The sequence below is a fragment of the Nannospalax galili genome, unplaced genomic scaffold (assembly GCF_000622305.1).
Source record: "Nannospalax galili isolate Female #2095 unplaced genomic scaffold, S.galili_v1.0 scaffold1688, whole genome shotgun sequence".
NCBI lineage: Eukaryota > Metazoa > Chordata > Mammalia > Rodentia > Spalacidae > Nannospalax > Nannospalax galili.
In genome coordinates, this window is record NW_008358621.1 from 1,140,193 (window position 1) to 1,165,896 (window position 25,704).

The 25,704-nt window shown below is 46.1% G+C and overlaps 1 protein-coding gene across 12 annotated transcripts in view; it reads right to left on the reverse strand.

The window, feature by feature from the left end:
• The window catches only part of Ubr4 (ubiquitin protein ligase E3 component n-recognin 4), a 136,525-nt gene that overhangs the window by 38,987 nt on the left and 71,834 nt on the right, over positions 1-25,704 (reverse strand). For 8 of the 12 annotated variants that reach the window (XM_008821823.2, XM_029558032.1, XM_029558034.1 and 5 more), the window contains 20 exons: positions 25,294-25,398; positions 23,657-23,794; positions 22,728-22,902; positions 18,189-18,285; positions 17,447-17,554; positions 16,505-16,621; positions 15,378-15,587; positions 12,003-12,152; positions 10,610-10,837; positions 9,880-9,958; positions 9,214-9,459; positions 8,164-8,332; positions 7,565-7,709; positions 6,518-6,603; positions 4,333-4,420; positions 3,886-4,079; positions 1,839-2,078; positions 1,312-1,450; positions 330-455; positions 100-228 (listed from right to left, as the gene is read on the reverse strand). In XM_008821823.2, the coding sequence (XP_008820045.1) occupies positions 100-228; positions 330-455; positions 1,312-1,450; positions 1,839-2,078; positions 3,886-4,079; positions 4,333-4,420; positions 6,518-6,603; positions 7,565-7,709; positions 8,164-8,332; positions 9,214-9,459; positions 9,880-9,958; positions 10,610-10,837; positions 12,003-12,152; positions 15,378-15,587; positions 16,505-16,621; positions 17,447-17,554; positions 18,189-18,285; positions 22,728-22,902; positions 23,657-23,794; positions 25,294-25,398 (2,969 nt within the window). The remainder of the gene's footprint in view (positions 1-99; positions 229-329; positions 456-1,311; positions 1,451-1,838; positions 2,079-3,885; positions 4,080-4,332; positions 4,421-6,517; positions 6,604-7,564; positions 7,710-8,163; positions 8,333-9,213; positions 9,460-9,879; positions 9,959-10,609; positions 10,838-12,002; positions 12,153-15,377; positions 15,588-16,504; positions 16,622-17,446; positions 17,555-18,188; positions 18,286-22,727; positions 22,903-23,656; positions 23,795-25,293; positions 25,399-25,704) is intronic. The other 4 variants (XM_017795274.2, XM_029558037.1, XM_029558035.1 and 1 more) reach the window with 2 other exon arrangements.

A 25,704-nucleotide genomic window follows, 5' to 3' on the forward strand; every position in this document is an offset into this window, starting at 1 on the left:
AACACTAAGAACTGAACTGCTGGATGGAAGCAACAGGACTGCTTTGAAAGTACCAATAACATTTGGAGAAAACCCAACCAGAAGCTACTCCCATCCTACCTGGATGATTTTGGAGAGCTCATCAAACGAATTCTTGCAGTCTCCACAGTACTCCTGAGCCAACTGCAGGATGTAGCGATTCACACTAGCAGAGGTGGAGCTGATGCCCCCTGAGGTTCCAGAGTCTTCCTGCAATCCCAAGAGGTCAAATGTCAGACTCCTGCCCTCAGATGACCTCACCTAGGGCAGTCTTCTGCTCTGACCCAGATGCCCCTCTAGTTAGAGACTACCTGTGGCTTTTCTGGAGCCGCCTCATTTACTTTGCAGAGCAAGTTCTCCAGCTGGGGTCGATGTCCCATCAGTTGATGGTATACGCGGTCAGCTTTGTCCAGAAGTGTGTTGATATTGGAAACAGCCTAGACCAGAAGAGACAGGTACTTGTGTGAGGCTTTTCAGCATGATGACTTTCCCTGAATGATCCTAACTGCTAGCCACTTATTGAATCAAGTCCTATATATACATAGATCAGGCACACTGTTTCAAACATTGTCCTTCACAATGATCCTGTGAGGTGTTATATTATTCTTAATAATAATGTGCAATGTATATGTATTGATATCCAAAAAATTCAATGCTGAGAAGTAATTTATGCGAGATCAAAGAATACTTTTTGTACTTTAGAAAGTACAACTGGAAGCCAGCACTCAGGAGGCAGAGGCAGGTGGATCTCTGTTAAGACTGAGGTCAGCCTGGTCAACATAGTGAGTCTCAGGCCATCTGGGGCTACAGGGATAAGATTCCCTCCCGAGGGAAAGCAACAACAAAAAAACCCCACACCTGAAAAGGAACTTTTGTTCTTCTGACTTACTCCAAAGCTACATGTCCTGCTATGACAATACCCAATAGGACTCCCTTTCACTGCACTTTACTATACAGACTCACCAAGTTGTGCTGGCTGGAACCTGCCCTTGACATGCTAACACTGAGGAGCTGAGACAGGCTGTGGGACACAGTGCTCATCTGGCTCTTTTCTGCCGTTCTGAATCTGAAGTCACCTGCTCTTGACGTGCTCAGTTCAGCATCGACAACACTTCTCCGAGCTCCTATGCTAGCACACTTTCTGCCACTACTGGCTCCACCCAAAAGCTGGGCCCATCATTCACCCATTTTCTCTGAGGCCCATTAAAAGGGAAAACACAGTGCACTGAACCAGCTCTGCCCAAAGTGCAGATCTAAGTTGTGGCCCTGGGTCTCAGCCAAATCTGGCCTTACCTTTTTCCGGTCTTCTTCATTCTCGATGGGATCCACTGCGCAGCAAGGCTTGGCATAGAGCATGAAGTCAAAGCGAGCATATTTACAGAAGCCACAAGCATTGCAGAGGAAGGGATCCTTTTCATCATAGTTGATGGACCTGAAGAACAGAAGTGCTTGGATCAGTGGGCACCAGAGGTTTGGGGTGGGAATAACTGAGGGGATGGATGTGCCCATCTACACTCTGGAGGCAATTACAGGAATTACTGAAGGGACAATAGCAGCAGATAAGAATATAAGCAGCCAATCAACAAGAAGACCTAGATTTCTGAACTTTCCTTCCAGGCTCCATACCCAGCACACAATAGGCAAGATTAAGCACATATATACACATCACTCTTCTGCCTCTTCTCTCCATTCATGGACCCACTGTACATTCCCATAATCTCCTAAACCACTGGGCACCAAACAGAGACCTTGCTTACACTGAGTTGGCTACAGAAAAGTACATGGAACGTGCTTGGCCAAAGCCTACAGGACTGGCTTACCTGCACTTGTGACACTGGTACACATTCTCCCCACAGTTGCCACAGACACCTGGGTTGGCGGGAACGGAGGCACTGCAGCGTGGGCACTGCAGGGTCTCAGTGGAAGCCTGGTAGTTCTCATAGAAGTCTGCAAATTCGATCATCAGGTTCGAAGCCACAATGGGCAAAGGCAGGTCAATCTTCACTTCGGTCTGCCCAGGGGTCAGCTGAACTTTCTTGGCTTTGTGCCAGCGAGCTGGCCTAAGAGAGAAGGTGTCAGCTATAGGAACAGAACACCAGGGAGCCTCTCATTTGATCCTCAGTGATGACAGACTGATGGGATAAGGAGAAAGGCTGCTTTCTTAAAGCAATTAAGTGGCTACTCTTAAGACAATGTTCCCTTTATGTTTTTTTTCTATAATAAAGGATAGGTCACACAGGTGCTTTAAACTGTTAGGACGCCTGAGATTTCAGAAGAATAACAGGCACTCCTAGCGAAGGAAGACAGTACTCAAAAAGTGTGCCATGTACAACCAAAGTCCCGAGAGGTCCAATGACAACGGCTGTTACAGAGTTCTCATCATGATGACAATCTTAGAAGTAAGGTCTGGCTATGGTCGTAAGGCCATGTTAAGTCAAGTCTAAGGTGAAAAGGTACACAGTAGTTTAGGGGTGATTACATTAATTCAATTAGCGCTATAATTTAAAAGCACTTACTATGTGCTAGGCTCTGTTCCCAGCACATCACATTTAATCCTTGTAAGACTCTGAGAGTGGAAACTTATCTTCATTCACAGTTACAGAAGCTGAAATGAAGTGCTTCAGGGTCACAGGGTTAGAAAGAGCTGGGAGCTGATCCAGTCTACCAGCAGCTGTGCTGGCTCAGCAATACAGAAAATCAAAATGTAGCAGAACTACCAGGCCTCCCATCCTGATGAGAGGCAGTCCTTTTGGGTTACCAGCTCTAATCCTACTTCTCAAAGGGCAGACCTTAGGCAGAGGCCTGGACCATTGGTTAATGTGTGAGTTGCCTTCTGCCTTTTTAGACAACAGTAACTCAAGTCTCAATGAGCAAGTAATATCCACCTCTGCTCAGCAGCAGCACCTGGGACTCCAAAAGAGCTCCATCTCTGTAGAAGTCAGCATGGTAAGGCAGCTAGTGACTCTTCAGGCCTGTGACATGCTGACCTAGATGCTGGGTTACTGGGGTTTCAAAGACTCAACATGGACAGATAAGGAGGGCAGATACATGCAAAAATGGAAGGAATGTGTAGCAAAGACTCTAGAGAATATCATGCTCTGCAAGCAAAAGCATCTTATCCAAGAAATGGCAACTGCTTCCCAATCCAAGTTCTCCACTCGGCCAGACTGCTCTAGAAGGGGCAACAAAACCTGAAGCCTCCTCTGCAGCTCCCCCACTCTGGGCAGACTGGTGAGGAACTTCTACAGCCCCCCTAGGGCACCACTCAATTCATACAAAACTCATTGCCAACAGTCTCAGGAATTGGTGCTTTGTTCCTTAGTCAAGACTGGTGTGAAGAGGAAAGGACATGCTACTTCTGGGCATGCCCTGCTCTGTCTGTGCTGGATGCTTTAGTTGTCAACCTGACACACCTGGGTAGAGGGAGCCTCAAATGGGGAACTGCCTCCATTGGAATGGCCTGAGCCAAGATCATGTGGTGATCTTCTTGATTGTTGAGTGGATGTGGGAGGGCCCAGCCTACTGTGGGTGGTGCCACCAGTGGGCAGGAGGGCCTATATTGTATAAGAAAGCAGGTTGAGCACGGGTCAGGGGAGCAAGTCAGTAAGCAGAGTTCCTCCATGGTCTGTGCTCCAGCTCCTGCCTTCAGATTCCTGCCCTGAGTTCCTCCCCTAACTTCCCTCAGTGATGAACTGTGACCTGGGAGATGTAAGATAAAATGAAACCTTTCCTCCCCAAGTTGGTTTTGGTCAGTGTTTTTATCACAGCAATTGAAAGTAAGACAGCTTCCCTGAAGGACACAAAGCCAACAGCCAGAGTTCAGCCTCACAAACCTGCTACCTGAGCCCAAGTATGAAAAGTCCGTACTTGTTTTTCAGCTCCACGATGGCTTGCACAGTCCGGTTGTTGTAATACAGGTTGATAGTCCGCACCATCTTGGTCCGCTTCAGGTCCCCAATTTTCACTGTCACTTTGCTGATGGTGTGACTGCCAATGAGCTTTACAACCTGCTGGGTCGTAGTGTACCGTGTATCTACTTTGATGGAAGACAGCTTGATATACTAAATACAAGAACACACAAAAACACAGTACAGGTATGTTAGTTCATCCTACCCTCTTCAAAATTTATCAGTGTAACCCACTCCCCATCCACAGACCAAGTTTCTACTCAGGGTAGCAAGTGTGGAGGCAGGAGTCCACACTGCTAGGACTAAGCACCTGAAGAAACCCCTGTGGACTAGCAGGCAGTCTGTGGAGACAAGAGCCTACCGGGCCAGGAAATCTAAGAACTGTTATGTTCAAAATGTTACTTACACAAAATGGCACCTCGGGATTATTACACACCAGGCAGGGATCGCTCTCCAGGTAATAGCCATCAAACTCCACCAAGCCAGACAAGGTGCTACAGAAGAAACCAGGTTTAGCATCAGGAACTTTCCTTTCAAAAAAACCCTGAGCTCTACAAAGAGACCAGGACAAAGCCATCATCCCTCAGTAAGAAGCCAAGGAAAGACCAGGTCAAAAGGGTTAGATGACATAGGAACAGAGTGGTAACTAAAGGTCTCAGGGGCTTCCTGTTTCTCAGCTGATGGTGGGTGAAATCCAAAAGGTATGAGAAGCTGACTCAAAGTCACAATTAACTTTACTATTTAAAAATTCTAAATTATGCTTAAGATGCATAAGTTTTGTGCTATGTAATAACATTGAATAAAGTTAAAAAAAAAAATCACTACTAGCCAGGCACCTTTAATCCTAGCACTTGGAAGGCAAAGGCAGGAGGATCTCTGTGAGTTTGAGGCCTGGTCTACATAGTGAGTTCCAGGCCAGCTAGGGCTACAGGGAGACCCTGTCTCAAAAAGACCAAAAATAAATAAATAAATAAATAATAAAATAAATTACTACTAAGGAGCTGGAAGGATAGTTCAGTGGGTAAAACATTCACTGTGTAAACATAGGGTGAGTTCAAATCCTCAGAACCCATGGTAAAGCTAGGTGGGTGTGGCAGACCACCTATAATTCCAGCACTTGGAAGGCGGAGAGGGAATCCTGGGAGCAAGCTGGCTAGTGAGACTACAGGTATCAGCAAGCCCTGGGTTCAACCAGAGACCCTGCCTCTAAGTGGAGAGCAATCAAAGAAGATTCCCAATGTCAACCCTAGGGCTCTATATGCACATGCACATGTGTGCCCATACATGAGAACACACACATATACGGACACATTTAAAAAATAGTCATTACTGGGGCTAGAGAGATGGCTCAACAGTTAAAAGCACTGACTGCTCTTGCAGAGGACCCGGGTTTGATTCCCAGCACCCACATGACAGCTATGAACTGTCCTTAACTCCAGTTCCAGGGGAATCCGAAACCCTCTTCTGACCGCCAAGGCATTGTACTACATGGGTGTACTCACTTACATGCAGGCAATATACTCATACACATTAAAAAAAAAAAAAGCATTACTAAGCCAGGATAATAATAAATCACAAATTTGGCAACCCTCCATTTAAAAAGTTTTTCTTGGGGCTGACAAGATGGCTCAGTGTGGAAAGGTGCTTTAAGAAGCAAGCCTGGCAGAGTTTGATCCCCAGAACCCATAGAAAGGTAGAATGGGAGAACTGATGGGGTTGCACTCTGACCTCCACAGGCTTGCCACGGTGCACACACAGACAACAACACACTGATAATAAGCTTTTGGGGTTTTTTTTTGAATTTTTTTTTAATAATAAGCTTTTTTATTTATTATTTTTATTTTATGTGTATTGCCTGCATGTAAGTACATCCATGTCATGTAATGCCTGAGGAGGACAGAAGAGGCTGTTGGATCCCCTGGAACTGGAGTTATGGACAGTTGTTAGCTGCCATGTGGGTGCTGAAATTTAAACCCGGGTCTTCTGCAAGAACAACCAGTGTTCTTAACCGCTGAGCCATTTCTCCAGCCCCTGTAATAAGCTTTTAAAAGGTTTTTTTTTTTTAAGTTTTCTTAAAGACAAAAAAGGCAGGGCTGGAGAGATGGTTTAGTGGTTAAAAGCACTGACTGCTCTTACAGAGGACCCGGGTTGAATTCCCAGCACTCACATGGCAGCTATGAATCGGGGAATCTGAAGCCCTCTTCTGACCTCTGCGGCATTGCACAACATGGGTGCACTCACTTACATGCAGGCAATACACTCATACACATAAAATGAAAATAAAAATAAAAAATAAAATTTAAAAAAAGGAATCTTCTTTTTCTTTTAATAAAAAAGGACATTTTCTATAAACTCTTAAGTCTCTGAAACCAAAGACCTTCTGCTATCACAACTTACCAAACTCAATTTGGCATTACATTCTGAATGTCTTTCAGAGTCTGAGGGCCTCATGGGAGACAATTGAGGGTCAACTAGTTTGGGTTACTGTGCCTGAGGAACTTGTCAGTTCAAGAACAAGAGCTACCAACAGGCAAATAGCTACTACCAACTGTGACTGCCCTTCAAACAGTAGGAAGCAAAACTGAGCTCACTTGTAAATGTTGGAGTTAGGATGGTTGGTAAGAATGTGGTTCTGAGTCCGCAGAATCTCCACGGCCTTCTGGGAATATTCCTTCAACTGAAATAGAAATCAGGAAACAAGCATGCTGATTAAGACCCAAGTCCTGGGCCAGTAAGATGTCTTAGGGGGCTGTTTGCTGCTAAGCCCAATGACCTGAGTTTAATCCTAGAGACCCACAGGGTAGGAGGAGAGAACCAACTCCAACAAGCTGTCCTCTGACTTCCACATTCAAAGCATGACACTCAGGCACCTCCACACCCCCACAAAATAAATAAATGTAACAAATTAAAAAAAACAACAAGTCATCTGGATATGGTAGCACACACCTGTAGTCCCAGCACTTGGGAGGCAGAGGCAGGCGGATCTCTGTGAGTTCAAGGCCAAATAGTGACTTCCAGGCCAGCTGATGCTATAGAGAGATCCTGTTTCAAAGACAGCCATCTCCCCCCACCCCCCAAAAAAAACCCTGTCAAATCCTAGTGGAAAAAGACTTGCTTTTGTCTTTCTGGCTGGGATGACCTAATATAAGTAGACATCTCAGTCCCATTCACGACCATAGGAAGCTGGTCCTAATTCCCAACTTGTGAATGGATTCCACCTTCTCTAGAACTTTCCACAGTCCTTTAGTGCTAGGTAACCTTTCAACCTTGTAGAAAAGGACTATTTTTTTTTTCTTGTGGAGAAGTTGGCAAATGGTTATCTGATTGCAGAAGCACTTCTAGGCTAGAAATCAGGCTTATCAGCTCTATCAGTAGCACTTCCTTCCCAAGCAACTTGAGTCACTTTTCCTTCCCCAACTTGGCCAACTTCTCCCAGCCAGACCATAGGCAGTGCTGTACCATGCTGTGCCATGCTATGCATGATGTCTACATGATGTACACATTGGAGCATTTAATGTAAAATATAACAGTACAGATTCGAGAGTTTATGCATGCACGACCTTTCAAGATGGTCATAATGGTCTTCTCTCAAGAGAAAAAAAGATTCAATACAGCAAATGCGCTTCTCTGACTGTTACCTTCTTCTCTGTTTGTGGAGTTTTCAAGGAGAAATACCCCAGGAGGTCCACAAACTGGGCAGCCTTACGACCATAAGCTGGGAGTTCTGGCCAGATAGACCACATGAGATCTAGCAAGAGTTCCTGCTGAGATTTGTTTGAGTTTCTGTAATAAATGACAGCTCAAGTTAGCAAGTAACAATAAGCCGAGAGGTCCCTCACTTAACCACCTAAGTTCAGGAACTGTTTCTGAGGCTGTGTCTATTTCCCCACAACTGTGAGTCAAACCAGCATGGACTTGTGGCCCTTGACAATCCTAGCAGATGAAGCACAGCCCATGTACTATCTTTGAGAGAAAGTCTAGTTCCATCATCCAGTCTAACTCCAGAGCACAAGTTGAGCCTGTTACAGCCAGGCTTCACTTTATAACATTCTGAGTGGGGACTGGCCTCCTGCCCAGGACAGCATCTTACTAGCAGCTAAAAGCAGATAGTTCAATGAAGACCTCTCCAGCACTCCAGAGAATCAGCATAAACACTGATGTTGAGATCATGAGTATGTAACCAAAAACCAAGGTAGCGCTACATGTACCCAGGTCCTAGACCCAGCCCAGGCCCTACCTGTAGATATGCAGTGTCAGGCAGTGGGCCTGCCATCGCACTGAAGAAGAATTGGACTCTAACAGGAAGCAACGCAGAAACTGGATGAGGGTTTCCTTATCAGCAAATTTGTTCAGCTGGTTCACCAGGGCTGTGCACAGCTGGTCTTCCTGGCTGCCTGAGCTCTCACCTGCAAGATCAGGGAAGGACTGAGGGACAAAGAACAGAAATCACCCAGGGGGCTGGGGTCATATGACTGGGTGGAAAGAAGGAAGATCTAACCATTTCTAAAAGTTTCTACTAATTGGTTGCAATTTGCAAGGCAATTTTCAGTTATTTAGGGGACAAATGGTTTGACGCCAACTGATGCGAATAATGCCCCCCAAAACATAGGCTGGAGTGGAGGAATTTCCTTCAAAAGTTTGGCATGTGCAACAGTCAGCATTGCTGCAGATCTGCCCAGAGATCTGAGTGATTAATGGGGGGTGCAAACCCCTCTACTGTGCCTTCCTGTCTCAGGTCTTCAAGGACCAGGAAAGCAGAGAAGCAGAAGGGAAGGCTTTTTTAAAAAAGTGGTGCTCAGAGCAGGCAGAGCCAATTAAACAGCATTTCCCCGAGTTCTGAAAACCACTCCATAGAGCAGGTGTTATTACCCATTATGTCACAGAAAGAGAGGTGTGGCTTACTAAAAATGTTCTGTGTACTTTGGCCTTTCCTATTTTTGACACCTGACATAAGAAGTCACAGCTGCTGGATGTGGTGGCACACACCTTTAATCCCAGGACTCGGGAGGCAGAGGCAGGCGGATCTCTGTGAGTTCAAGGCCAGCCTTGTCTACATAGTGAGTTCCAGGACAACTGGGGCTACAGGGAGACCCTGTCTCAAAAAGACCAAAAACAACAACAACAACAACAAAAAAAAAGTCACAGTTAAGGTATGTCCCCTTCACAACAGAAAATGTGACCAGAAGGAGACACCAGGTCCAAGATCTTTTGGAATTTGAGGTAGAACAGCATGTTCTGAGAAGGTGAAGCACATCACCCTGACCGCAGGACACAAGGCAACTCTTACCATCTTTCTCCTTTTCCTTTTCTTCTTTCTTGCTCTTTTTGGTGGAAGATTTGGACTGAGTTGTGGCTTGTCCAGAAGTGGGAGCCGCAGGGGCTGAGGAGGAAGTCACACTGGAGGACCCTGTGGAGGCCGCCAGGGCTGCGAGCACTTTGCTGCCACACAGAGCACAGGAGAGCAGCTGCAGCAGCACCGGGGACACCCCCTCGTCCACCAGGAAACTCACTTGCAGAAGGAAGTATAGAACAGCTGTGAGCAGAGAAATGCAGGTCAGCTCTGGCACTGAACTACTTACACACAGAACAGCAGCCATTGTGGGGCAGGGCTGTGACTCCCTTATTCCTACCAGCTTCCTTCTGCAAGTTCTCCCAAACATTACCAGAAGTGGGAAGATCTCAAAGAGACAAGTGACTACAGCAGACCGAAACCAGCCCCTACTGGGGAGTAATGGGTTCTCTGTGTCTGTAGTTTCAGGCCAACACCTGAAGTCCAGCCACTCCTACTCTGGGCTTCTGCAGCACCCCAGTTTTGACAATCAACCTTCACCACTGTTTTAAGTTTTGACCTGTCTGTTTACAGCTATATCTCCAGTCATGGCTTAATACAGAGTAGACCTCAGCTGATAGTTCCTGAAGGAAGAAACAAAGCAAGCACAGGAAGACTGCTTACAGTCATCTTTGATGCAGAATTTCTGCCAGTTGATAGTTCTCTGGGCGGCAATCTCTGCACAGGCCTTCAGATGCTCCATCTGAAATGGAAACCAATCACAGGAAAGACGTCACCAAGCAGTGAAACGAACACTCTTCCCCTGGCTGCTGTGTGTCCCAGCTTGTGACTACCAGATGTCCTCTGGTGAGTCTGGAAGCCAGCCCACACATTTCCTGAGACTTGCAGACACTGCCTGTCCTGCTCCTCTGCAGGCTCTCTGTTTTCAGGTTAGTCTAAGGCAAAGCAAACCATGCCCTGAAAAACTACAATCCACTTCAGTTTTTCTTGCTACAAGGACAACCAGGACACTAACCAAGCATGTCACTACTATCAAAGACAATCTTTCCAGATACTCAGAAGTAAAACACTTTATTTACTCCCTTAAGTTCTGCTTCTCTTCAGGCAATAGTTCCTGTTTCTACTCAACTCCTCACATCCTTTCCATTTAAGTACAACAACTTATAACATGAGCAAATGGCCCAGATAAGAAGTTCAAGCCACCCCACCTCCTCGCTCAGGGGAACCAATGGACCTGGAGCACTGCAGCTCAATGTCAGCATTCACCTGGAGCTCTGCTCCAGCCATGGCATTCGTAAGTATTTGAAAGCCCTGGACTGTTCCATGCAATTGCCTCCTTGACTGAGCCCTATCACATGCCTGCCCCTGGGTCCTGCCACCCCGGTCTTCGTACCAAGCTGATGAGTGTGTCATACTGCAGAGCAGAGCCAGAACTGGCTGTAACCACACTGGCCCGGAGGAAGATGCCCTGCTCCTCCAGCAGCTTCTTGATCCCACGCACATGGGAGTCCAGGGTGTGCAAGTCTCGGAGTTGGCGGTACTTCTCCTTTGAGCCGCAGATGAAGAGCAGAAGTTTGCGGACTTGACGGCGCACAAACGGGGTCTGCTGGATCATTAGGTACTTGGAGGATAGAGAGCACAGTCAGTGACTCAGGACTGCATGCACCAACTGTGGCTGCAGCAACTAGTTTTTAACAAAAACCAGGTTATTGAAAACACATGAGAAATACAAGCTAAGCCCCAGCCATCCACAGGGATTGGTGGTAAAACGCCCACAGACACCAACACCTGCAGACGCTTGTCCCTCATGTAAAAAGGTATCGTGTTTGCATATAACCTTATATATCCTCCTTGTATTTTAAATAATCTCTAGATTACTTATAATACCTATGAGGAATCTGGTCTCTACACCAGCCCCAGAGTGAAACCAGAAGGAAAAGGCATCCAAATCAAGTTTTCAGATAAAAAGCTGGGGAAAAGCAGTAGATACCAGCTGCACACCTCCAAATGGCACCTCCAAATGGCCAATATCCTTCCCAATGATCTTGGGTTACTGTGCTGGTTCAACTACCACCTCTCAGCTCCAAAGCCATGCCACCATATTCTGCTGTGAGGCTGGCGGAACCATGCACAAACTGCCTCGTGGTGGTGTACTCTCCCTCTAGCTTCTGCCACTGGGAAGCTCTGGAGGGAAGCTGGAGGCAGGAGGCGTGGGCAGGCTCAGTCCCATCTGAAGCCTGAGCCCTGGCAACAGCCTTTCACAGAACAGCTACAGTTGGCTCTTTTAATAATCAGTTTCTTTCAGTGCTCCTAATCTATGTCACAACTCAGAGCCCAAAGGAACCAGGAGCACACCTCCTCCCCAGAGAGCTGAGGTCAAATGTTGGGCCTCTCTTGCTCCTTCCTGTAGGTATCTCTACGTGGCCACAATGCTCCCTTTCTGACTCCTTGTTTCTCAATATGCTGTTTCATTAATTCCCTTCATTGAATCTCCCCAGGATGGGAATTAGTATGTGTTCTATCTTCCTGACAGAGCCCAAGACTCAACTCACTGCTATCCCCACAGGTAAGTTAAATGTGCACACAGAAATGAGAGCCGATGGCTGCTTCAATACATATCTTCCACTGTGACCACAGAGCACATTCCAGAGGGGTAAAACTAGGTAGGGCCTGAGTGGGAGGGTTCCGTAAGGGACACTGAGTGAGGATGAGGAAGAAGGCGAAGGCAGCCCACAGAGGAGACAGCCACGCTGCCTTCTCCCTGAACAGCTCAGGGCTTCACTCACCTCTGAGAGAAAGTAGAACCACGAGTGATCAAAGACAGGAGGAGGAATTCGGGAGCTGGTATCAGCGATCTTTTTGATTTGGTAGGGAAGCCTCAGGACCATCTCTGTGAGGAGCTGAGTATAGGCCTCAAACACATCAGCAGCATGACCCTGGAGAAGAACATCTGCATGAGAACCTGCCTTGCCAGTTGTCCATAACCACAACCAGGAAAAAGGCTGGTTAATTGCTTGCTAAGCAGTCTACATACTGGAGTTCACCAGATTATTTTCAAGTGGAGACACAGTTTAGCTTACAAGAAAACCCTGGGCTCCTGGGGACACCTTAGTTCATGCAATAGTTATAGTGAAGGCAGAACACACTGCCCTTGAAAGTTCTGACATTTGGGTAGGGAGATGGTTCAGTGGGTAACAGTACTTTGCAGCCAAATCTGATGACCCAAGTTCAATCCCCAGGACAGAATAGGAAAGAACCAACTCCAAAAAGCGCACTGTGGCATACACATCCACAAAAAAATTTTAAATTCAATAAAAGTTTTTTAATAGTTCTGATAGTCCTTTAGTGGATTTTGACACGGTAACCTGTTTGCACCAAAATTAAAGGAGTCTGTTCTCTCCTTCCATCATGTGGGTCTTGAGGACCAAACTCAAGTAACCAGGCTCAGAGGTAGGCATCTTTTTTATTTTTTTAAATACTTTATTATTATTTTATTTTTTTATGTGTATGCATGTATGCCTGCATGTAAGTAAATGCACCTGTGTCACGCAATACCCACAGAGGACAGAAGACACTGTTGGATCCCCTGGAACTAGAGTTAGGGACAGTTGTTAGCTGCCATGTGGGTTGTGGGATTTGAACCCAGGCCTTCTGCAAGAACAGCAAGGCTTCTTAACCACAGAGCCATCTCTCCAGCCTTTGAAATTAGTTAAGTTTTACTTTAGCCACAGACAAAAGATAGCACACATTGCAATCATCATGAAGACAGTTAAAAGGCAGACTTTTGAGGCAGGGTCTTCCTGTAGCCCCAGCTGCCCTGGAACTCACCATGTAGACCAGGCTGGCCTTGAACTCAGAGAGATCCACCTGCCTCTGCCTCCCAAGTGCTGGGACTAAAGGCGTGAGCCACCACAGCCGGCTCCCTCTTTTATTTTTTAAAAAAGATTTTACGTTTAGTTATTATATGTGGGGGCACATGCAGAGAGATCAGAGGAAAACCTGTGGGAGTTGGTTCTCTCTATCCCCCACCTAGGTTCCAGGAATTGAACTCAGGTCACCAGGCTTGGCAACAAGCATCTTTACCTGTTAAGCCATTTCACCAGCACAAGGATGTCTGACTTTCTATGAATAATGCATTTCATTCCCTAGGAACAAAACTTGCCCTATAACAAGCAATATTTAAGTAAACCAAGTGGGTCAGAATCACTAAACTCAATCAAAATGTATGAGTTCACATTACAAACAAAAACAGGCAAGGGGACTGAGTGGTCTGAGGACAGAACAACAGGCATCTTAAAGCCATGTCCACAGCAAGGGTCTGCAGTTTGGGAGTAAAACATGCCTCATATATTCAGTCTTACTGACTCCATACTACAGGCTAGAAGCAAAAACAGCGCTCTCTCTCTCTCTCTATGTGTGTGTGTGTGCGCTTATGTAAATGTGTACATATATTGTATACGCAGTGTTTGCTGACAGTTTGGAGGGGAAGACAAATGAATGCGTTCATGTGCTCCTGGATCCAAGGAAACCTCACAGCAGGGTGTGTGGCAGGGAAGGCTTTCCCAAGGCCCCAGTGCTGGAGGCAGCTCTTGAAGGACTGGGAAGTAGCTAGATGGCAGAAGGGAGAGTGAGGAAAGAACTCCCAAAGGGACAATGTACAAAGCAGCCTGTAGTACCCAGGGAAACAGACTGTTAAGGCTTAGGGATGGGGTGGGGGTAATTAAGAGAGCTAAGTAGGCAGCTAGATTCTTGAAGGATGTTTTGGTCTAAGAGTTATACAAACCAAGTCAGCAAGATGGCTCATCTGGTAGTGCCTGCTGCCAAGCCTGACAACCTGAGTTTGATCCCTGGAGCTCAGGTGATGAAAGGAGAACGACTCCCAAAAGTTGCCCTCTGACCTCTGCACACTGGTACATGCACACATAAACACACACATGCACACACTTTAAAAATGCAGTAAAATTTTATACCTTTAATCCTAGCACTCAGGAGGCAGAGGCAGGTGGATCTCTATGAAATTGAGGCCAGCCTGGTCTACATAGACTCAGGCCAGCTGGAGCTATAGGGAGACCTTGTCTCAAAAAGACAAAAAAAGATACAAGACAGAAGTTTCACATTTTGTACCTATTATTTTCCTGCCTATTCAAAGCCACTCAGAGCAGGCAATTGTGTCTACCCACCTAGCCCAACAACCTGGACTCAAAGGGAAAAAAGTATGACAAATAACCATTATCACTGACACAGCACGGGCATGTGCACTGTGAAGGCACTGTGCTTAAGGCTTTACAGAAACCACACTCCGGATGCTCACACCCTATGACACAGGGATGATTGTGTCTGTGTTCTCCAGGTGTTGAAGGCTGAGGCCTGCTGAGGTTAAATAAAGTTTCTCTATGCTTCACAGCCAGTAGTTAAAGAGTGCATGAGGTTCTTCTTGGGTTCATCTGACCAGAAGTCCATCCTAGCTAGCATGTTCAAGGGCCCCTCATAACAGCAGGTGGAATGTGTGACACACATATGGGAACATGACCCACTGCTACTGGTGTCACCTTGTCTCATGTTACATTCCCATCATCTCCCTAAGGAGTTTAATGGGAAATGGAGTAAGTAAGTACACCTGTTGTTAGCTGCCATGTGGGTTGTGGGATTCGAACCTGGGTCTTCTGCAAGAACAGTTAGTGTTCTTAACAGCTACGCTATCTCTCCAGCCCCAGAGGTAGGCAACTTTATCTGCTGAGCCATCTCACTGGTCCTCTTTTATTTATTTATTATTTATTTATTTATTTTATTTTTTAAATTTTATTATTATTATTATTATTTTTGTCTTTTTGAGGCAGGGTCTTCCTGTAGCCCCAGCTGCCCTGGAACTCACCATGTAGACCAGGCTGGCCTTGAACTCAGAGAGATCCGCCTGCCTCTGCCTCCCGAGTGCTGGGAGTGCCCTCACTCTCTTCCTCTGACTTATAAAGAAGTAGGATCAGAATCCCAGCAGAACAAGATAGAAGGAGTGGTCATTTGGTAAGTCATGCCGAGATCAGAACCCACCAAGGAGCCTTTCTTCCCCGTGAGGCTCCTAACACTGACCTTGGGCTTTACTCATTGAGTAGAGCATAGTTCTTCAGAGAACCAGGAGCCCTCCTCTGCCCAGAGAAAGAATTTACCTTCACATACTGGCGGAGAAAGAATGGGCTCATATCAGGCGGGGAGGAAGTTGTATGTGGTTTCAGCAGCTGGCTGGCGGCCACCGGCTCCTCATCATTCTGCTGGCTCTTCCAGTACTCCAGCAGAGACTTGAGCACATGAAGGCAATAATCTACAGCCCCTGAGCTCAGCAGGGCTGCTGCTGTAGCACTGGAGATGAGGGAAGATGACTGAAAGGGAGAAAACACAGAGAAGGCAAGGATGTCTTGTAAAAACTGAAGCCTGGTCCAGTAGGAAACCCACTCATAATACAAGAGTCTTAGAATTAGTCTTTAAGGACATGAGTTTATCAGGTAATTGCATTACAAGTTTCTCAGGCAGTCAAACATTTCCCCACAGCTCTTTCCAACAACACCTAAGAGAAAATCAATGACAGTTCTCAACCTAACCTCCCTATACCCTATGCATGGGAGGTGAGGCCATGATCACCCTTCCCTCTGGAGAACTGGGCTTTCTCCCTGCCCTGAAGAAGAAAGCCTCATCTGAAGGAGAAGAAAGTTCCACTGTGGGTCCTTCTTGCAACCTCACCTCCCAGAAGGGGCTCCTCTAGAAAACCAGCTTCCAAAGGAGATGGGGTGAGTAGTCACATGCATAAAAAGCAGGAGCAAAGCTACTGTAAATAAGACCATTAGGAGAGCCTTGAAAATCCCAGCAAACCCCACAGCTCATAAGCTCATTAAGATTGGATGCAGTTCAGCATCGATTTCTGCCATTTCTGCTTTGTGCTAATCTCCTTTCACCACACACACCTGGCTTTCTCTCTTCTCTATTACCATACCTTATAGCAACAGACACTAGGGGAATCCTCTTAGCCACTCTGTGCTAGGCAGCGCAGGCCCTTGCTTTTCAATAATGGAACTTCCAAGCCCTTTAAACCCCACCATTGGAGGGATTGTTGGTAAAGGCCTGGGCTTGGAATGGATTCCAGAAAAGGTAGAAGTTCTGCTCCCAAAAGGAGGAAAGACCCCTCCCCTCAGGTGACAACGGTCTTCTTCCAACAGAGGACTATCACCTCTGTCCTTGGCCCTGTACTAACCACACAATCCTCTTGGCTTGTCCCAAACCCATGAGTTCAAAGCACAAATACCTCACAGATGGAAGATTTGGATCCAGACTTGGTGCGAGACATGAAGACACTCAGGAGCCTCATCACGACCAGATGGACTTCGTTCAAGGCAGTGCGCTCGTTCTTCTTGGAGACATCCTGCAGGCAGAAGCAGAAGCGCAGATGCCTATGCTTCTTTAAGCTCAAACAAGATTCACTCCAGCCTTTCAAAACTAAACGTTTCTCTGGTGGGATCAGAGGGAAGCCAAGTTCCAATGCATCTAAAGAGTATATCCAGGGCAATAGAGGCTGCTACATTTGGAGGTCATGGGAAGATAACAACTAATATAATATTTTCACTTCACTGAGCTACAAAAGGTCCACGAGGACACAAACTTTGTCCTGCTTGTCATCTGTGTGCTCAGGATACACAAGTCCATGCTCACTGGCCTTGTGCTCACTGTTGAGTCTACTGGACTAGAGCTCTCAGGAGACAGTTATCCCTTTGTGATGGTTAGTTTAACTGTCAACTTGACACAACCTGGAATCACTTGGGAAGAGTCTCAGTGAGGGACTGTACATTCTACAGATGAGGTTAGCCTATGGGAAGTCTGAGAGGGACTGCCTTAAATGACGTGGGAAGAGCCAGCCTGAAAGTGGGCAGCACCACTGCCTGGTTTTGTGCCTTGGAGTAGAGCATGCCAAGTGCTGAACATGCATGCATTTATTCTCTCTCTGCTCTTTGACTGGATGTGACCAGCTGCTTCAAGTTTCTGCCTCAACTTTCTGTAATGACAGACTATAACCTCCAATTGTAACCCAAAAAACCCTTTCTTCCTGAAAGTTGCTTTTGTCAGGGTGTTTTATCACAGCAATAGAAACGAAACTAGGACATCTCAAAACAGGAAGCTCCTCTAAGAAAGGAATGAGAACCTGAGAGGGTCTCGGCCAACCCTGCTTCCCATACTGCAGGCCTTTTTGTACCTTCTTGTCCATGCCCAGTTCAGCAATGAGCTGGGAAAGCAGGTTGTCCAGGGCCCCCTTGTCTTTCTCATCTTCTCCGTCCAGATCTGTAGTGAGCATGAGAATGACCTAGCAGACAGAGAGGACACATGAAAGCTCATGTGCTACCCAAGACTGACTCAAAGCAATCCCAATTGTATTGCCCTGTCTCACAACCCCGTATCACAGTAAAATGTTCTAAATTCCAGGTTCTAAATTCCAAGCTTTAACTGCCCAGAGTCATAAGACCCAAATTTTAGTTTGTGCCATTTTTAGCATCATTGAAAAGCTTTTGCAAAAACTTTACAACATTCATTGACTAACACTATATCCAATCAAAGTGGCTTGAGACTGAGCATTGTGCTGATCTAAGAATTAAACGACAGTTTTACTCCTAAGAAAGGCAGCTAATGAAGTCCAGCACTTAGGCCACACTCCAGTGTTTAAGACAGAGAGAGGTCTTAAGACTTAACACAGAGACTACTTAATACAGACTGAGGTCTTGGGATCTGTCTTTTGCTCCTAGCTCTATCAATTACCTAGGTGGATGACCTTGGCCATTAAAAAAAACTTCTCCGACTCTTATTCTTTACAGCTATAACCTGAAAGGGCTACAACCTGTAGTTCAAACTGCACTCCATCCTTCTGTTCCTCTGAAAGAGAAGTGCATTGCCCAAGGATGGCCCAACTGTAATGCAGATGACCCAGGAGAACTGAGGGATACCTGCATGTATGGGATGGCTCGGACACCTCCAACATTCCGCAACTGGGGCAAAGTCTGCAGTAATCTCTCCAATAGCATCAGACGGACCATGTGCAACCTGAAAGCCCAAAGAAAGAGATGAACGTTGAGCGAGTACACAGACAAGAACCGCTGAGTACAGTTCTTTCCTCCTACCACCGAGGGAAACAAGGAGCTGGATGCTTCAGGAATAACCTTAGCACAAAAAGCTATTAAGGCTGGGCACAGTGGCATGGCCCTGCACTCGGGAGGACTGAGGCAGGAGAATCTGAGTTGGAGACTAGCCAGGGCTGTGCGTTCCAAGCCAGCTTTGAGTACTTAGTGAAACAAGACTAAAAAGATTAAACAAATCTGTATTTTTTTTTAGATCTTTCCCTAAAGTCCAGATCCAGATGATCTTAACTGCACAAATTTGCAAGAAGTAAATCTTTTACAAACTCTTCCGGAGAAAAAAAGAAAACCAGAATGTGTCCTGACTTATTTTGAGGCCCAAACAGCATGAATACAAATCCGTGATGAAGACATTTCAAAGGGGGCTAGAAAGATAGTTTAGAGATTAAGCGCACCAGCTGATCTTGCAGAGGACCCAGGTTCGGTCCAGGAACCAAATGGTGGCTAACAACCATCTGCAGCTCCAGTTTCATGGGATCCAACGCCCTCTTCTGGTCTCTGTGGGCACTGCATGACACAGGTGCACTTATACACATGCAAGCGAAACACTCATACACATAAAATAAAAATAATTTTTATTTATTTATGTAAGTGCACAAGTGTGCCATGCCTGTGAAGGACAGAAGAGGACATCAGATCCCCTGGAACTGGAGTTACAGACGGTAGTTAACTGCCATGGGGGTGCTGGGACCCAAACCTGGGTCTTCTGAAAGAGTAGTCGTGCTTTTAACCACTGAGCCATCTCTCAAACCCAAATAAAATAAAAATAAATCATGGTGGCGCATGGCTTTAATCCTAGAGCTCAAGAGGCAGAGACAGGGATCTTTGTGAAATCGAGGCCAGCCTGGTCTACATAGCAGGTTCTAGGTCACCTGGGGCTACAGGGAAACCGTGCCTCAAAGACCAAAAACTAATTAATTTTTAAAAATTTAAAGACATTTCAAAGGAGAATTACAGACCTTAAAAAACACTACAAATGAAATCCAGCAATTTTTTATGATCAAACATCCCCATAAGCTGGCTTAATTATAGAAGATCAATTTATACAATTCACAACCTTACATAAAATAAAGGGAAAATGAAAGATTCAATTAATAATGGCAACCAAATCAAGTAGAAAACTTTTTATCTATCCAAGATAAAAATCGCCCAGCAAAACAGAAGGGAGGGACAGTGGAGACACCAGGACCAGGAATAGATTTTTCTCTGGATTGATAATGAATATACATTTTTAAAAAAACCTTTGTAATAGTAAAATTCTGAGACTCTGAGTCTGTGAATGAGATGAGGATGTTCATGACTACTTTCAAGATTACTGGAGATTCTGGCCAATGAAAACTTCCCTTCTGTCCCTTGTCTTAACATTAAAAGCCTCACAATCTGTATATAATATAAACAGTTGGAGTGGCTTTTACCACCGAGTAGTGTAACTCCTTCATGCAATAAACTGAAAAGAGCACCCTTCCCCCACCACGACACACAGGGTAAGAGACCTGGAAAAGAGCCTGGAATGATGGCCTAGTATCTCTTCAATTGGACTTCAAGAAAGCAAAATAACAGAACACTGGGCAGAAACACGAAAGACTAACAGATTATGAGAATTTTTAAAAAGACACTAACCCATACACTCAAGACTCCCAGACAAGCAAGCAAGCAACAAAGAACTACCCTGTGTGTAGCTCAGTGGCAAAGCACTTGCATAGCACTCACAACGCCTTGTGTTCAACCCCTAGCACTGCAACAAAACAAAACAAACCTTAAATCAGAGACCCTGTGTTATCTAAACACAAGAGAATTAACCTAGAAATCACATTAAGGACAGAAATAAGACTCAGAAAGCCCTTATGTCAAGAAACTAACAAAACAAAGTCAAAGTATTATTAGTTTTTTAAAAAAATCGCCCATGTGACCCCTGAGGAACAGATCCTCAAACAACCTTAAGAGTAAAAATAAATTGGTTTATCTGGGCCAACTCTATGGCCTTAAACACCCAAAAGGAAATTACAAGCAAAGATTAAAGGGGCCAATATAATTTCTTAAGAGTCCATATGCATAGCTAAAGGCTACATAACAAGCAACAATGCCAGACAAGCGATACTTTCTACTTTCTTGTTGGCCAGGGTGGTCAAAGGGACTCCCAGATAGTAACCCAGCATAGAACTGGGAAAATGAACAGCAGACCCCAATCTTATCAAGGCATGCAGCACCATACCCGGCTCAGAAAGTTTTATTAAAATTCATTTTGGTCTGGAGAGATGGCTCAGCAGGTAAGAGCATTGGCTGCTCTTGCAGAGAACCTGGGTTTGATTCCCAGCACTCCCATGGCAGCTAACAACCATCTAATTCCAGGGGTTCCAACACCCTCTTCTGAACTCTGCAGGTATTGCACAACACTGGTGCACTTACACACATGCAGGTATAACACTCATACACAAAAAAAAAATAAATAAATAAAAATTAATTAATTAATTTTAAAAAAATCAGACATATATGGCCAGGCATGGTGACGCACGCCTTTAATCCCAGCACTTGGGAGGCAGAGACAGGTGGATCTCTGTGAGTTCAAAGCCAACTTGGTCTACATAGTGAGTTCTAAGCCAGCTGGGGCTACAAGGAGACCCTGCCTCAAAAAGACAAAAAAAAAAAAAAAAATTCATACACACACACACACATTAAAGATCCTGAAATGACCTTCAAAAGAGATCTTGCAAGCATCTTAAGTTGTAAGGTACAGGAATGCAGGATACCCTCTTAAAATGTCCCAGCCGGGTGTGGTAGTGCATGCCTTTAGGCAGAGGCAGGCAGAGTTCGAGGCCAGCCTGATCTATATAGCAAGTTCCAGGTCTGCTGAGGTTACAGTGTAACCCTGTCTCAAAAAGGCCAAAAAAACCCAAAAATGTCCCTAATGCTTATTTCAGGGTTTGTTTCCTCTTTCTTTCTGACAGAATTCAGTTCAAGGCTGACTCAAGCTGGGGAGATGGCTCCACCTACCATAGAGTGCTTGCTACACAAGCATGAGGACTTGAGTTTGATCCCCAAAACCCAAGTGAAAAAGCCAGGGATGGCAGTGTGCATTTGAGAAGCAGACCCGGGCAGACCCGAGGCTCCCTGGCCAGCCAGCCTAGCCTCATAGGTGAACTGCAGGCCACTGAAGACACCTTGTCTCAAAGAACTAAAGTGGATGGCTCCTGAGGAACAACACCTGAGGTGGGCCTCTGGCCTCCACATGCACATGAGCACCTGCACACACATGTACACCCTTGCATGCACACATACATAAAAGGTTGATTCATTATCCTGTCAAGGTGATAATCACTGACCTCCACAAATTCAACAACCCTTGTATCATGAATAATGATGGGTCTTTTTTATTGTTCACTGCTGAGGTGATACAAACAGCCCCAGCCCTGGGTCATGCTCAGGTTTTCTCCCTTCTACTCCTGCAGTCACTCTTCACGTAACACACTCACTGAACCACTCTAGTACCAAACAGCAGCACAATTTCTTGAGGAAGGTAGTTTTGGAGTTGACAGATCACTTTCAATTTCAAAATGCCCGCCATGGGTATTTCTAGAATGAACCCGTGCTTGCTGTCCTATTTCTCTTTTCCCTCCTACACACACTGAACACTACATCATTTCTGTATCTCTGGAATGCCATACCTAGCAATGCAGCACTGAGCCTCTAATGGTGATGACCAAGACTTTAGAGTTACTGAGGAATTAGAGAGCCTTCAAAGAAAAAACACTCTCTGCCTCTCTGCAACTAATCTGACACGAGGTGACCTGGACAAAGAAAACTGATCCTGAGTACTTTCTGAGATCTTCAGGGGTCTCATGAGCTTTCCTTCACATTTAAAAAGAACTACAGTATCAGACAAGAACACACTCAGGTAGGTGCCTCCAGCTGGACATCAGCTACAAAGCATTAAATCAACCCCAAAGCAGGCTGGAACTGAAGCGCCCTCAAACCAGAGGAAAGTGTTTGGGAAAACTGGTGGCTTCTGTTCTTTTTGTACTTCAGAACACATACTCTAATCACTCACCAAACTGCCTCCCAGTTTTTTAAAAAAATATTCTGTTTTTTTAAAATTTTACATATGCGTGTATTGCCCACATGTAAATGCACCCATGTCATGCAATGCGTACAGAGGTCAAAAGAGGGCGTTGGATCCCTTGGAACTAGAGTTACAAACAGTGGTCAGCTGTCATGACCACTATGAACCAAACCCAGGTCCTCTGCAAGAGCAGCCAGTGCTCTTAACTGCCGAGCCATCTCTCCAGCCCCCACCTGCCAATTTTGAAACTCAAAGACTGGCAGCCTGATGACACTGGCAAGCTGGGTCCTGACCTATTGCTAGTGTGCACATCTCCTTCAGCTTCCCCTTCGCCTTCTCCCTCGGAGCCATCTCCCTCCTGGTGCCCAGTGGTGGTGCTGATGGCGCCTGTGCTCGAGCTGACGCTCCCTGGTCCAGCCGGATGACCCTCTGCTGTGGCATCGCCATAAGCACTGCTCCGGCCAGACACTAGAAAGAAATGGTTTAAGCACACATCAGCTCCCAAAGGCGGGACAAACTCAAGGCAGTCTCAAGTCAGCAAACGGGAAGGAATCTAGTTTCAGCTGTACAAAGCTACAGTGGGATCCAGGGTGTGTGATTTTGGTCCCACAGCACCAGGGAAAATCCCTTTCAGCAGCCACTCATCCTCCAAAGAACATCAGCTCAATTGACAACACTAACCTTAACTTCGACCACTAATAACCTCTGCCACATGCAAATCTATAAACAGCAGCTGTTCCTAATGTCACCCATAAAACTTTCCCACAGCCAAGTCTGACTTTACGATGTTAACCCAGAAAAGCTTGTGACAGTCCTTCACTCTAGGGGCCCTACTTTATCAAGCTGGGGGAACTTCTGGCTGCTATGTCAACACATCACTTACTACCAACCAGTAGGTATGTAGTAAAAATCTTGAGAATATGGGTTTCAGGGTCACAACACAATTATTTTAGTCACCATTTGGGACTATAAATGTACTACTTTTCTTCCACTAATATACAATTAAAAGATACCAATGAAATACTTCAATATTGACCCCACTAAGCTTAAGCTCTTATCCCTGAACATTTGAAATTCCACAGCTCAGGTCAAATGAACTCCACCAGACTTTCAACAAGTTCCCACAACTTCTCTCTGCCAAAGGCAACCCCAGGACCCATGAATGGATTCCTATCTTGTCACCACCCCTACCCAAAGACATCAGGACACCCAGGCACATTACCACTGTGCTCGCCAGCCACTGAGTCCACTGCACTTCCCCCGCTTTCTGAGCCCACACTACCACCATGGTCGGCAGGAGAGGTCCGCAGGGTGGAGCCATCGGTTGCTGCTGTGCTGCCCTCGTCATCTGAGGCTGGAGCTGGGAGAGTAACGAGAGCTGTTACAGGTACAAACCCCTCCTTGGGGTGAAAGCATCAAAGCACACAGTGCAGAGGACACAGGCAGTTTATATGTCCTGTGGTCAGAGGAAAAAGGGCAAGATCTGCTTTGCTGGTTAAACACCAACAGGAACAGACACTACAGGGCACACTGTGAACAGTACTCAAACAGAAGTGAAAGCCCGGTGCACCGGGTGTTTCCTTCACTGTTACAGTATGTGCAAAGTTGGGAAGATTCTGTAACATGAACAGAAATTTCTAGCTAAAGCTAAATGCTTCATGGTCACCACGTCTAGGTGTTACTGACACCTACTGAGGGATCTGAAACTAGCCACGGCCAATCTGAGCACAGAACCGAGTGAGATTTGCTTTGCAATCCATCTGTGCTTCTGTTAGGAAATCACTTTTCATGAGCTCTTGAATAAGTGGGTTTTGTTACTGTTTAGGTTGTTTTTCTGTTTTCAAATCAAATGGTCCAGAGAGGAGCTCAATGGAAAATTTCACACTTCTTCATCATCCTCATCAGATGCTAATAATGAAGCAAGGAAATTCCCCAGAGACAGCCACAGCATCCAGGATCAGGGCTGAGCTGAGACAGGAGGAAAATGCTGGATGAGAGACACAGGGGAGGAAAGCCATGACAGCCAGCGAGCATGACAGACAGGACCAGAACAACATGACAGCCACAGTGAAGCCTGGAGTGACAGCACTTGAAGAGACCCGAGAAGCGAAGCCATGGCAGCGGTGGGGACAGCCCTCTCCCTTTCTCACCGTGCAGGCTAACCTCTCAAAAAAGGAAACAAATACAGGGAAGCACCAGTCTGACAGTGTCGACCAGCCCTTAACATCTCCGGCTGACTTTCCAGGGGACGTCAGTGTGCTGCTGTCATCTATCGCTCAGTCCAACTCTCTATTTGGATTTTTTCCTTACCAGACTCAAAAAGAGACTCAAAGCAAAGACAAAGTTAGTTGTGAAGTCTCCTACAGACTCTAGTTGACCACAAGACGCTACGTCTCATGCTCATAGGTCACTGCTTACTGGCCAAACTACCCAAAAACTCGGAAGCACAGCCCAGCTGCTTGCAGCCTTGCTCTGATTTGCAAATGAAAGGAAAAGCTAAAAGGTTTGAGCTCTGATTCTCATCTCTCTTTCGATATTGTCTGATACGTCAGAATTCTGACAGAAACTGTTGATCGCCGTAACACTGGCCCTATGGCTCATCAGTCCACACGCTGCTCTCGGGACCTCTCCTTGGGAATTAGCTAAAGCCAGGCAGCATGCAAAGTGTGAGGAAGCCAGCCACAGTGCTGGTACCAAGCTGCAGCACCATGCCTTCCATACCACATCACTAAAGTTGCGGCAGAAGCAGGAAGTCCAGGATGGCCTGTCAAAGCAGCTGCCCGTCATACTCTCACAGCACTGGAACAAGGCCACAGGGTCCTGGGGCCCTAAGCCAAGCTCCTTGCTGTGGACAGTTACCTGATGCTGTGGTGTCAGAGAGGGTTCCTGCGTCCAGAGAGGAAGAGCTGGGTGCCTGGCCGGACAGTCCCAGGCTCTGCAGGCCCAGGGCACTGCTGCTGCTGCCTGGGAAACAAGTGGAGAGTGAGCACAGCATCCGCTCCAGCCCCGTCCACAGTATTGCTTTGGCCACCTGTTTCCCTCGAGAATCTAAACACCAGCACGTGACCCCTCTGGCATAGGGGAAGATAATCAACAGCCGCTGGTGTCCACCCACCAAGTTCTGTTACAGAGAGTCCTTCAGTTCAGGCAGGACAGAATCCTTAGGAATCAAACAGATTCGAGAGAAAATCATCCAAGAAATCAAACTAGCAGTAACTATGAGATGACCTTCAGCCTGGAATTGCCACCACAAACTCTCACTCTCCACCT